Here is a 13,971-nt window from a genome sequence, read left to right on the forward strand (position 1 = left end):
TCAGTCTAAGCAGAAGAGAAGTCCAGCTTCAGTTAGTACAACGGATGTACAAACTCTTCTCTTGCTATGTGAAAAATAAGATAAAATTTTATAGGATTTTAAAAGTCTGTATCGTATTTCTGAGTCTAAAGAAAAGTATAAAACACATTTATATAGACATATACATAATGATGTAAATTTTCCGTCCAAATTTAATTCAGAGCATTTATGTTTCTGGACTTCTGGTTCTCAAAATCTGTATTACAGCACCATGATTTTGAAAGCTAAAAAGACTGCTGTTGCTGGCAGTGGCTTAATTCTAAGGCAGGCTGGTCACGTCACTTCATGAAGCAGACAGGCCTGCTGCTCACCTGGGGGTGTGTAGGCATCCATCGAGGTCTGCACCACCAAGGACCTGCGTTTGGAAGGCATAGGCACTGCCATCTTCCTCTCTTTGTGTTTAGCAAGCGCAGCCTGAACAGCTTCTGTGTGGACATCTGAAACAAAGAGAGAGCTCAGTCACTCCATTGTTCAGGGACACCCTGAAGGCCCCATGCTTTTCTGCTTTCTTTCTTGTCCTGTGAAATAGTTTACCTCCCAACAGGAACTGTCACCAAGGGATGGGTAGAGAAGGAAGGAAAATAAGTGTAAATCTGCTAGTTTGTAAGCTTCAGGAAAAAGGCATTTGAATTCATTTGCAGACTATAACTATTCATTTATTACCCTAGAATCTGTATAAATAATCAAATACTGGATGCAAATTGCTGTGAATTTTTCGTTTCTTAGAGTGAATGGACCTCGATCTTCAAATATTTCTTCACAGGTCACATGTTTAAGCTTCATAATTCATTTCAAAGTTCTATCAAGGGAAGTTACATATACCCTACTGGTTGTTAAGTCATGATTTAAGCTAACACTTTCCAAGCATCAGTTATGGGGTAGTCCGCCGTTTTAAGCACTCTGTACACATAAACCTGTTACACTAACTCCACTAATGTTTAATACCCACTCTGTGAGGCAGAGCCCTCCGGCTGCAGACTCAGGTAGACAAGGTACTGTGTCTCTCACAGCTTCCTCTCTAACTGGTTGAAGACAGACAACAGACAACCAAATGGGGCAGGAATGACAATAGGACGAAAAGACTGAGTGGCTCCTTGACCGTGAAGCTAGGGAAGAGCTCCACAGGGTAAACTAACTCTGGAAGCAAACGCGATTGCTGTACTTATGCCTCACCTGTAGCGCGTAGCAGAGTGCTCAGTATACAAAACTATTCACACATTTGCTGAATGAATGAATACTAGGATACAAGGCCCTATTCTCAGACACTGATCACTGCTATGAATCAGACTTTAAACTGTCACCAGCATAAAGTCAGCTTCAGGGATGGGTTCAGAAGGTGAAGTTTCTAGTTCATACTTTCTCTCAATTTTTTATTTAAAAAATTACATTTTTCAATTCTCATAGGAATGGTTCTCAAACTCTTCGACCCAAAGAACACCTTAAACTCAAAAACTGCTGAAAACCTTCACAAGTTTCACTTATGGGATTAATACTCTGATATTTACTGCACTAGAAAGGAAACTGTAAAACTTTTTTAAACACAAGACTTCACAATCACAGATTCCACTGGCTGTCAGAATGATAACATCATCACGTGTCAGGCAGCCTCTGGAAGAACCCACTGTTCATTCACAAAAGAATGAGAATGAAAAAGGCAAGTAACGTGTGAGTTACTCTGAAAATGGTTTGACCTCATAGACATACCAGAAAGGGTCCTGAATCCCCAACAGGCCCCTCAACTCTCTTGAGCTCACTGTCCCAGGGAAGACAGTCTCCCTGAGATGAGCACAGGTGAGACCAGGATGCCTGAGCTGAGAGGCAGGTGCTCCTGTCCAGGCACGACACAAAGTACGAGATGTGGGTTTTCAAACTGTTCCCAACCTCATAACCAAACAAAGCAATCACTTAAAACACAGGAAATCATATGTTGCATTTTAGTTTTAATATTCTTTCTTGTCATAGTCAGTCTTAGCTGGAATAGAAACAACACAAGTCTCAACGTTTTCTTTTCTAGGGTTTTTGCTCGAGAGGAGAAGGTGTTAAAAATAGTTAGAATTTTTTAAAGCTCAAACTAGACTTTATCAAGTAAAAGTAATAAAGTGCCTAATACAGAGTTTGACATTTTCGAGGTACTCAGTAAATGCCTGTTCATTTATTCATTCACGTTCCAAATCAAATTTAAGTTTCCAAATTAAGTTATTTAAAAGGAAGAGAGGTACACACTACTCTGAAGAATTCTCATGCAAGGTCATTACAATGCAAAGCCAGGGTTTTAGAAATGAAATGAAAACATATAGCCAGGAGATATTAAATTTGAGGCTGTATCATTGACAAGACTATTAATTAGGTCAATTATCTAAAAGATAATAGAATTACTTCTTGGCTGATATAATTTGGTCACTGAAGCAACTAAAGTAATTCCACTGGTCAAAGAATCTTAGAAAGCAAATCTCCCAAGGGCCACAAAAGTTTTTCTCTTGAATGTCTTAAATCTTCCATGGTGGCTTGGGAGAAAAAAACCCCAGAAAATCCTGAAACATGTACACCAGCAACAGACCAAAACAAGCTTTTAAGATTTAATACATTTTAAAAAATGACACACGAGCATAAACACTAAGAGAAAGTAACTTAACAGTATATCAGTGAAGTGTCTAAAAGAAGAAAACTGACTAGAATATCTTAAACACAGGAAACAGCAGGTAAACACAGTGAGCGAGGTACCGAATGAGCCCCCGCAACGTTCCACAGACCCCTCGTCTGGGAGGCCGCCGGGCTACATGAGGGGCGGTGTTCTGATTCGGCTCAGAAAATGAGAGGCCAGCCGAGCTTTCACAAGCATATGAAGGATCTTCTGAATATGCTTGCTCCTTACATAAATTAACCCAGCATCATTTATTCAAAATTGAGAAGCATAAATTTTAAAAAATTACCACAGTATATACAGAATAATATTTTTCACATCTTACATGACACTTCAAGGAACGTCTACACAATTTCTCAGAGTATTCTCTGTATGGTAAGTGAACAGCTGAGGCCAGTTTCACCATCTTTAACCTACAGGCGGAAACCTTAATTCTCTAAATAGAGGCAGACCCAGAGACCGTCGTCTGCAGAGCGATTCAAGCTAGACATCAGGAGTCACCCCAATCCCCTCTCCCACACCCCTGCCCTCACGTCCTAGAGCTATTCTGTACCATCGCAAGTGTCACTGGCACTGACTCAGCTCCTAAACATGTATCAATCTCAGGTCCTTCCAACTCCTCCATTTCTACTCCATTCTCCTCAATGCTACCAAAGTAATCTTCACGTGGTGCCCTATCATATTCAGGATAAAGCCCAAATGCCAAGCACAGCTTATAAAAGACCTTAAAATCTGGCCCCTCCTACCTAATTTCTTGCTTTTCCCCAGATGTGCCCTCCTCCCTCATCAGCCTCCTTTCCTTCAAAAGCCATTAACGAGGCAGTATTTTAGATGCCTGGCATACACAAATGAACAAAACAAAGATCCTTGTCTCTGTGGGCCTGACATTCTTCTGGTAGGTAGTACACATGAAGGCAGACAAATGACGGGAGGTGGATGGACAGACAGACAGAGTGGAGAGAGACAGACGACTGGTAGATGACAGACAGATAACAGGTGACTGACAGACAAATCGGTGGATAATGACGCTCATGAGAAGCTAAGTGACTCCAACGTAGGGCCTGAGGTGGGCCAGACACGACAGGTCCAGTCCCCTGCTCAGAGGGCTGTGCTGGCCGTGTCTCTGCTGACCGGTGACAGTCAGTCCCCTGAAGTCACCCTCCACTCTGCTCCACAGCCACCCTACTCAGTGCCTCTGCGCATGTCTCCTCCGCCCACGAAGGGGCGGCACAGGCAAGGGGATCCGTGCCTGGGCACAGAGAGCTCCACCTCCACCTGCAAGCTGGCGGCCTCTCTCAGGTTTGTACTCGGAAAGAAAAACACCTGCCTGACCTATTTCTTAGAAGGACGAGAAGGATTTGGAGAAGACAGCACACCTTACCAAAGATCACACAGAATAGAAGGGCCTATCATCCCCCACCCTCATTGTCAGGAAAGACATGTAACGTAGAAAACAGATGGTACCATGATTTAATTTACATCTAATTAAAAATTAACACAGAAAGTTAGAGGTTAGAAATGAATACAAGACATAATCTTCTATGCAGTAAGAAGTCAGATTACAGAGCTAGACAAAGCTAGATTTGCATCCTGTTTGATGAGTTAATTATCATTAACAATCACATACTTCGCTGAACTTCAATTTTCTCATTTACAACACGGAAATAAAAACAGTTGACTAGTTTCTGTGAGAACTGAATATACGGATGACAGTAAACATGCATCTACCTGTGTGTCTACATGCATGTCTACATACATGTCTGTGTGTGTCTACTGTGCCTACGTGCGTGCATCTGCCTGTGTGTGTCCCAGTGTGTGCACGTGTGTGTGATATGGAAGCATTCCCCAGCACGTTTACAGCATGTGTGTGTGCCTCTACTCTCCTAATGATTTGAAAGGGGCCTGCAAGACATTTGAATAAGATGGGGTCTTGTAATGTGCTAGGTGTTAAAATACCTCTGAAGAAAATGGAAGGTGGATTTGGGAACCAACTCCTGCCTTCATTCCACCCTCACGTGCTGTCCCAGGCACCAGGCCTCCTGGGAGGGCCAAGAAGGTAGATGGAGCAGCAGCAAGGCTGCTCTGGGCCTCTTCCTAGCGTCTCGAGTCCATTCTCTTGCTTCAGCCGATAAAGATTCCCAATGCCATGGACGTCTGTCTTGCCCCTTCTTCCCTCCCAGGAAGGAGAGCAGGGCCAGGAAGTCAGGCGCACACCGCCTTGGTGGAGACCGTGGTGGTGTATCTTGGAAGCATCCATTAATGGAAAGATCCACGAAACACGGTACTGAGAGGTTTAAAGGGTTGACCCACCCAGCCCCGGTGAGAGCTGACTGAGCCATTTCACCTCCTGTAGCCTCAGCTTCCTCTTCTGCAACATGAAACTGTCAGAAGCACCTCAACTTTCTGTTATAAAAACTACGTGAGATAAGGTCCTTGCAAGTGCTTTGCAAAATGTGAAGTGACACAGAAATGCTATGCTTTGGATTGTCATCGTCCGCAATCCACACATGCCCTGAACTGCTGCGTGCCAGCAACGTTTACCGCAATCTTCTCTTAAAGATTGTAGTAGGGGGGCAGAAAAAAGCAACTTTAATCTAGATGCTGGGAAAAAAAATACCTCAGACAGCAGTAACACAATACAAGTTTTCTGATGCCAAATTAGTGAAAGAAATTTAAGCCAGCCAAGCCCAGGTGATGACTGCCATAAAGCGGAACAGCAAGACAGCGTTCTTACTCACATCATAAAACGCAAAGGAAATAGAGAACGTACAAAATATTAAGGATTTTATTTCTTTTTTGAAAATTGCACTTTAAAACCAGAAATCACTGAGATTAAAAGAGAGGGAAAAAGTACTAGCAACCAAGTTTATACAAAGTAAAACCAAACTTTTCAAGTGACACCTAAAAAATGAGCAAAATTTTGCTTATAAGAGACTTGTACTGTTTAAATTACTGTGAAATTCTAAATAATGGACATCACTATCTTTAAAAATATTTTAAAAAGTTACGATTTACTGAATTTTCCTGTACTCTAGAGGGTGTATTTCTGTCTGAAGTAAGGTGTCATCTGTCAATCACACCACCACCAACAAAGACATCCAGATTCACTGCACTGTGATCACACAGCTTCCGCAGACGTGCGCCCACTCATCCACTCCACCAGCACCACGTTACAGACCAGTGTCAGTGGCTTCCCACCCACATCTGGCGCCTTACCGGACCGGTAGCGCTCATCTCGTGACCCTGAGGACCGTCGGCGGTGATAGCGAGAGGAAGAGGCAGGAGTGACAGGAGCCCGGCGCTCTGGAGGCAAAGCCTGATCCACCCCTGGGTGAAGGGAAACAGCAAAGTCAGGTGAGGTTCACTGGCAGCAGGAGTTAATTCACTTCGCGAAGCAAATCACTTGGCAGAAGAAAGGCCTGACCCACTGCTTTCCCACAGCCAAGCTGGAGCCCGCCTGGGAGTGGGCGTGGAGGCCGGACAACAGGGATGCCGGGCAGGAAGGAAGAAGCGTGCAGGGCAGGGCGTGGCTCACGCCCAGACACCACAGCCTTTAGAGACCCAGTGCGGGCTCCTTCATGCCCCAAATGTCTGTTACGTCATGTGAGGACATGCAGAGTCAGCCACAAGCAACAAGTTTTTAAAATTACATTTATCATTAAAGGTACTGTGAAATACAGTCGTATAGGATACTTTGACGATATAACTCAGGCAACCAGGATTGAGCATGAACTTCCAATCTTTGTTCATTCAAAATGTCAAACTCTGGACTCTTACTCCATTTGACGCTAAGTTATCAAACAAATTATATTTCGATATGGTTTTGAAGAATTACCAAAACTGTTAACACGGTCAGATAAAAATGATTCAGTGGTGTTGGTCAAAAGCTGACAGAACGCCAGCGAGCGTGATACTAACGCAGAACCAGGGCAGCCAAGAGCACTTGTAGACACAACCGGGGACTATGGGAAAGATTTCATCACTACAGTGCAGAAATCAAGTAATTCTGAGCAATGAGCATGAAAACATTAACTGTGGTTGCTTTATCCGAAAAGGGCCGGTGATGCTGGATAGAAAGTAAACCAGAGATAGCAGTTTAAACAGAAAACCGTCCAGTCCCTGGGTTTTCCAGGATGCTCTGCGGGAGTCGGCCGCTCACCCCTGAGACGTGCTCCTCCTCCTATGCTGGTGGCTTCTGCACCTCACTTATTGATGGAATGTCTGTGGGCCCCACCTAGCAGGTTAGCTATGTTAGAACTGCACCAAAGACACCCACCCTGCAGCCTTATGTTGGGTTCCATGAGTTCTTCATCTAGCAAGCGTGTTAACATTGTTCATGGTTTTTGTCACTGAACTGTTTACAGCTCCAAGCCTCCTCGTTATGTCTACAAATGATCTTTTAAAAAATTACTTTGTATTGTTATCAAATAGATGCACAAAGTTTATGAGATTTGAGTACTGGCAAGTCTTACAATGAAAATACTAGTTACGTGGTATTTGCATCTATATTTATAAACTGGACCTTAGAATTCTAAGAAAAATTACTTGTAAACTTAAAAATTTTTCAACTTGTATAAATATATTTATTTGAAATTTGTGTTTGTTGCCTTTCATGTCAGTTATTATTGTTGGGAAGTTAAATTATTAAATGTCATTCTGATGCTATAATCTTTATATAAAATCTGTTTTTTTTCTTTTCTCCTCTGTCAACTTTTACAACTTTTTCTTTGTTCCCACTGAAGGAGCTGCAAGTATCTCTTCCTACGGCAGAGGCATCACTAGCTCTATGTTCCAATAGGCCCTTTTTCACCTGGGCTATTCCATTTGCCCAAAGAAGGGCCCTCCAGTCCTCTGTCTTATGACTAAACACAGGGTCATCGCTGGGGCTGGAGCTGTTCTCAGCCTCCAGCGTGTGTGCTCTGATTTACTGCCCTGGGGCACAGCACTGCCCACTGTCCTGGCCCCGGAAGCTCTTCATTCCATTTCTACAGAGAGCAAACACGGGTCAAGGGGACGATGTGCATCACCACTTCCTAGAGGCCACACCCACCCCTGTGGTTTCGTCAGCACTGTCTTCTGTCATCTTTTTCTCCTTGGCTCAATGAGGTGCCTCTAATCATCCACCTCACAACATAGCTATGCTTCACTGTTTCTCCCGTTCTCCTGTCCTGGGGATTCATACCTCCTCCATCTGCTGACATCGCAGTGCAGCTCTGGGAAGAAGCAGAGCTAAACTAAGCACACACCTTCAAGCTGCCGTGGGTAAACAGTGCCTGTACATACAGACACTCGCGTTTATCTTTCAATCTCAATCCTGTTACCCATCCCTTTTTTTCAAATATGCTTCCTGGAATTAATCTCAGCCTTAACCCCTTCCAGTTCCCTGGGTGGCCGCGTACTTCCTCTGGGAAGCGTAGTCACAGCACTCACATACGGCCCAGCGACACGGAGCTGCAGGCAGTGCCCACCTGTTACAGACCCCTCAACTCCTTTCCCCAGAAAACTGTTTACACACAAACATTGTGCACATTTACTCTCATAGGCTGAAAGACAGAGTTTACAACCCAAGTTTTCAATAGTTTTACAAGGAATGAATCAATTCAATAAAAGGAGAATAGCTTCAAACAACAGAACATTACAAGAGACTAAAATACAAGTGTGCATATTTCAATCATTAGTTTCTATCTAACGTCACTGTGAATGAAATTTGAGGTAGCTTAAAGGTATGTTCCGGTAAGAAAAAGCCATCAATAAAATATGCAACTGCAAGTTAGCATGACCTGGTACCACAGGAGAAGCCAGGGTAGTGGCCAAGGCGTCCTGCTCGTGACCCCCTGGAAGAGGAGCTCACAGCTGCTGGAACAGGCTGCTGGAACAGGCTCCTTCTTGGTGCGGATAATCACAGGCAGTTAGAGAAACACACAGCGACACTCAGTGCTGGCACTGCTGAGGTACCACGTCTGCAGGTACCTGCAAAAACCAGCTCTCACAAAAGCCAGAAGACAGCCAGTGTCCAGGCAGAGCATGTGGGCGGGTTCACAGCAGTCAGCAGGAAGGTGGGTAAAGGTCCAGTGACATTCAAAGCAGGAGACAAAGATGAACTCTCCTTAGGCAAGAACAGGACAGAGATCAAGACTGGATCTCTTCCCCAACATTTATTAAGCCCCACTAGCTTCAGACCCACGTGAACTGAGGGGAAATGCACTGGGGACACTACCACCCTCTGGAGCTGGAGATGGAGCCATCACCATCTGAGACCCTGGGCCTCAGCTTCCCATCTTCGGGCAGGACTGGTAAGATCAGCCAACGCTTCAGAGCACTGGTATAAGCACTTTATTCCCATTAATTAGCATAACCATATGAGACAGAGTTCTGCTGTCCCACTGAGAGAAAACACAGGCCCAGGACTGGGGCTTGCACTCAAGCTGTCCGAGTCGCTTTCGGCAGTGCCCTTCCACCTGTGATGGGCGACCTCTCCTGGTGCCCCCAGGCACCCTGCTGTCACTCGGAGCCCAAACAGAGGCCAGCCCTTCAGGCAAAGGCTCTGTGCGGATTACTGCTGCACTCTGGGTACAGCGATCACCTGTCACACGGACAAAATCCAGCTGGTACTCCGAATCCATGAGGAGGTCTTTCTGTGACCTCATCACGAAGCTGCTCTTCAACAGCAATCTTATAAGCAGAGATGGAAACTGGGACAATTTCAGGCTGCTGCCTGGGAACAAACTCAGATCAGCTGCAAGCTGCTGAGGTCTTTAACAGGAAGGTGTGTGCGTCAATCCCTGCTTAGGATACAGCACGTGAAACGCCCAGATCAGGCAAAGACTGGTTGTCTCCCCTGGGCCAACAGGCTCCTAGGAGGGGTTCAGGAGGTACTGCTGAGACAGTAAGTGAAAACTTCAAGGCTCGTGCAGAGGGCTGTAACACGTACATTTATACACGACACTCTTGGTGACTTTCTGTTTCTGCTAGAACTGCAACAGGACTGTAAATAGAACTCTTCACCAGAGGAAGGAGACTGGAGACGTGTACGAGGAAAAGAGGAAATTAACAGGGGACTATAGCAGAGAGTGAAATACCTCGTCCGCCGCCGGGCGCACCCTCCAGGGACTCCACACTTCTGCAAGGGGCACCCACACTCCACGTCCCCGGACACCTTCATTCCCGTGACTCCTCTCTTCCCCACCCGACACTTTGTCCTCAAGGTTAGAGGAGCCACCAGGCTTCGCGCTCAGCCTGCCCAGGCCCCTCCCTGCCACCAGGGCCATCACATCTCCCGAAGTTCAGGCTCTCTTCAGGCTGAGTAGGGCTCTGACTGACTCACGTCTGCATCCTGTGGACCACAGAACAAAGCCCTGGCTCCTTCACCCGATCCTCAGCCTCCCTCCGTCACACCCACCTTCTCCTCCAGCCCCCTTCCACTCATGCCTCCAGGTTTCAGGCAGACACAGTCACTATTCCCAGGCCTTGGCCCTATCCCATCACTACTCACTCCTCCAAATGCCTTTTCCCCTCCAGATGTGAAAACTTCCTTTAAGCTCAAGGGGGAGAAAGCAGAGAAATAAGCCATTTTCATTAGAACTTCAAATAATTACTTCCAACACGTTTCAGAAAGGGTCCCCCAAACTAACATAATACTTGTAAATCAACTATACTTCAATAAGAAAAGAAAGGTTCCCCAAAGAGAACTCCTAACAAGATGTTTCTGGCACCTACACAATCCATCAGTTTCAGATTATGAAGTAAACGCAGTCATTTCATTAATGCTATGGTAAACCAGACGCTAGAAATCACAATAATCCTCCTACGTTAATCTAAGAATAAGGTCCACAGGTGCCAGTCTACCACTCTGACACAGTAGTGTGCTACAAGCCAGGAGACCTACAGTGCAGAAAACATGGTTTACTCAGAACGTTACATATTCTAGAAAAAGTAAGAATATCTCAATTCAGACAGTAAGAGAAATACACTGAAAAACCTTGGCTTTCAACATATTTTTAAAAGAAATCATAAAGGATATGTAAAAGATACCTTGAATAAAAATGTATGTAACAATTAAAACCAAAAGATCTTGGTCCAAATTCTGGTATTATTCTCGGTAATTGTGGAGCTGGACAAATCACTCAGCCTCTGAACCTCGCTCCCACATCTCTGGGGTGTGGGTGTGGACACAGTAACGCACGAGGGGCTCTGCTCCTAGGTCAAGTCTGTCTGTCTGTCCCTGCGCACAGCAGTCTGTGGATCTCACGTCAGTGAGATCAAGCATCGGGTAGTTCGGGAACCTGTCGAGGCTGCTTCCATATTTCAAGTTTGTACAAAAACAATTTCTGAATCGTCCCCTTCTCTTCTAGTACCTGATTACACTCTCTCACACAGCAGCTCTTACTTCTAAAGTAAGTGCAATCAAGGATTTTGCCAGAAAATAAACAGTACCACTGTGTCTGGATAAGAAACTTGCTACATTCGTTTTGCACTGACGCAGATGAGAACAGCACAAAACCGACAGGCATTCCACCAGCAGCACGGTACCATCTACCTAGGCCCATGCTAGCCTGCCTCAGCCTCCGCTAGCATAAAGCCTTGCCATAAATCAGTATAAATCTGCTAGCCGTTTTCCTCTTCATGTCTGAATTTTTTCAGGTACTCATGCCTGGAAAAGTGTTGATGAGCTGGAGCTTCAGGGTTTCATGGGAGCCCCACATGCCGCTGCTTTTGTGTCTGATTCCTGCATCCCAGCCACCAGGCTTCGTTCATCAGGTAACGTAAGTTTGCAGGCAATGGGAGTACATGCAGGACTGAGGCTTCAAATGTCTGCATCTTTCTCACACTTCCCACAAAAACCTGTATGAGCCGGTCCCAAGCAGACACCACTCCCACTGTCCAGGTGGACGCTCAGCGATCCCACGCCCAGCTCTGCCAGCTGCAGGAGCGGCTCAGCTGTTCCCAGTTAACTACTGCTGCCTGGGGAGGGACACCTGATTGGTTCAAGGACACTGAAAGGAACAAGAAACTCATGCATCAAACCAGGAGCTGTGACTGACGAAATAAAAGACTTCTTAGACACCTGAGAGCAGCAAGCTGTGTACCAGGATCGTGACCACGGCTGATGAAAGTGCATTTCCCATAGCAACTCAGTCTGGAAAGGGTTCATGCAAACACAGGGCACCCTGATTTAAGTACTCGTACTTCTCTCCTTCTGGCATTTAACCCTGCGCCTCACAGCCCACCCATCATGAACAGATGGCACGGCATGACTCCTGACCTGAGGAAGTCCCCTGGGACCAGCTCTGTGTTCCTACCACCCCAGTCAGGGTGGGCATCACGCTTTTGTGCCCAGGGAAGGGAGGCTGCACTCTGGGAGATCGGAACTCTGGGGCAGGATACAAACACGAACCAAACTGTGCCCCTGGCACCAGAGAAGCAGTGTTTAATATGCAGAACCAGAGGCAACAAACCACAGCAGTGCCGGCAAGCTTCATTTTCTGAGGAATATAGAACACAATGGCCTTGGACTCAGGTTTATGTCCTTAAATATAAAACAGTTCATCTTGCATGAGACCAAAAGTGCAAAATTCACAAGCTATACTCTGCCAACTCCCCCATAACCCTCAAACAGGAGAGTCTGCACCTGGGTTGCAGATACAGCTCTCTCCATGCGGGCCATTCCCAGGAACAGAACTACATCAGGACAGTGTTTCCTCATTTACAGCAATAAATACCAGGGTTTTCAAGCTGAACTGCCAAATTAGTAATAAAATAAAACTCAACTGACTGGAATATGCTGAGGTCCAAAATCAGATTATCCTTTGACTTTTCAGATATGGAAAAATGATCAGCACTTACATGTTACCACTGCATTTTATCGAAATCAGAAATCAAAATAAAACTGATCACATTGTACAACACATTGTACAACGCAGGGAATATACAGCCAATATTTTGTAATAACTGTAAATGGAAAGTAATCTTCAAAAATTGTATAAAAATGTTTTTAAATTAAAAAAAAAAGTTGTGATCACAGACAGAAGATGCCCGAGGCAGTAAAAGGTCTGTTTGCCTGAATGCTCAAGGCAGACCTGAGCACCATGCAGCCCCTCTGCATCTGCCCTCTGCTGGACTGGCTCTAGGAAAGATCCCCCATTCTCTCAGAGTGAACATGGCACCTGGATGGACACACTGGCCTCTGCACACATGGGGCCTGTGGGAGGATGTGAGTGGGCAGGTAATTCGGGAGAGCTGCCAGATTGCCCCCCCACCACCACAGGCACTGGCGTAGGTGGCCTACACTCCAGCCACTGGTCTGTACATGCAGACCATTCCCAGTTCATCCCTCAGTTAATGTCTGGGAGTTGTCACTTGCTGTGGAAAGGACACTGGGGCTCCGACTGCGGGTAAGGGTAGGGCAGAGATATCAAATATTCCACAGCTCCATACACCTATAACTGTGCATTTCAGAAGTAGGATGCCATAAGACCAGGACAGGAGGGCCCGTCCTAACCCCAGGGATCAGGGAAGGAATCCCTGGGGAAGTGACAGTTGCACTGAGCTTTAGCCAATCCACAGGTACAGGCAGAGGGGCAAGCACATGCAGAACGCCTTGTGTGCAAACAGCGTGAACATCAGATAAAGGCTGGAGCAGCCGAAGAGAGGCCAGGCTGCTGCGTGTGCGGCCCTTCTGATGCAGACGGGTCTACGCTCCCGGCGAGGCCACCTGCCATCTCCAGCCAGAGCAAATGGGGACAACAGACTCGCCCTAACCCGGAGAGGCTCCTTCTCTGGGGAGGCTGTTCTCCTGGATCCCACAGCCGATTCCCAGAGAGTAGGAAGGAAACAGAGACTGCCCTCTGGTCACCATAGCCAAATTCACCAAGATTTTCACAATGACTCCATCCCTGTAAATCCCTTTAACTGAGCACAAGCCGCCTGCTGCTGGGGGAGAGCCGAGCTGGACTTGGAGAAGACTGGGTCTACATAACTCCCCCCATTCAGCAGCGTCTGATGCCAGCCATGTGGAAAGCAAGGCCTGGCCAACACACACCACATGAGAGGGAGGGACTATATTTGGTCAAGGAAAGCTTTGCTGTTTATGGCGAGGCTGAAATTTTACCACCTCATCTCAGCACGGCCTTGTGATGAAAGCACTGAAGACTCAGTTACAGAGGCTAACATCGTTCATTAAGATGACCCTCAAGACACTGCTACTGAGTGGGTCTTATCTTCTACTTTTACAAGTGTTGTCAGGTTAAGAGATCAGTGCAAGAATTTACAGCCAAAACACTGCAGGAGAACCA

The 13,971-nt window shown here is 45.9% G+C and overlaps 1 protein-coding gene across 1 annotated transcript in view; it reads right to left on the reverse strand.

Annotated features, from left to right (window-relative positions):
- Nucleotides 1-13,971, reverse strand: part of DIP2C (disco interacting protein 2 homolog C) — a 247,211-nt gene that overhangs the window by 105,268 nt on the left and 127,972 nt on the right. Inside the window, 2 exon segments of the mRNA XM_032474107.1 lie at nt 351-476; nt 5,897-6,007. Coding sequence (XP_032329998.1) covers nt 351-476; nt 5,897-6,007 — 237 coding nt within the window.

Source organism: Camelus ferus, chromosome 35 (genome assembly GCF_009834535.1).
Source record: "Camelus ferus isolate YT-003-E chromosome 35, BCGSAC_Cfer_1.0, whole genome shotgun sequence".
In the NCBI taxonomy this organism is placed as follows: domain Eukaryota; kingdom Metazoa; phylum Chordata; class Mammalia; order Artiodactyla; family Camelidae; genus Camelus; species Camelus ferus.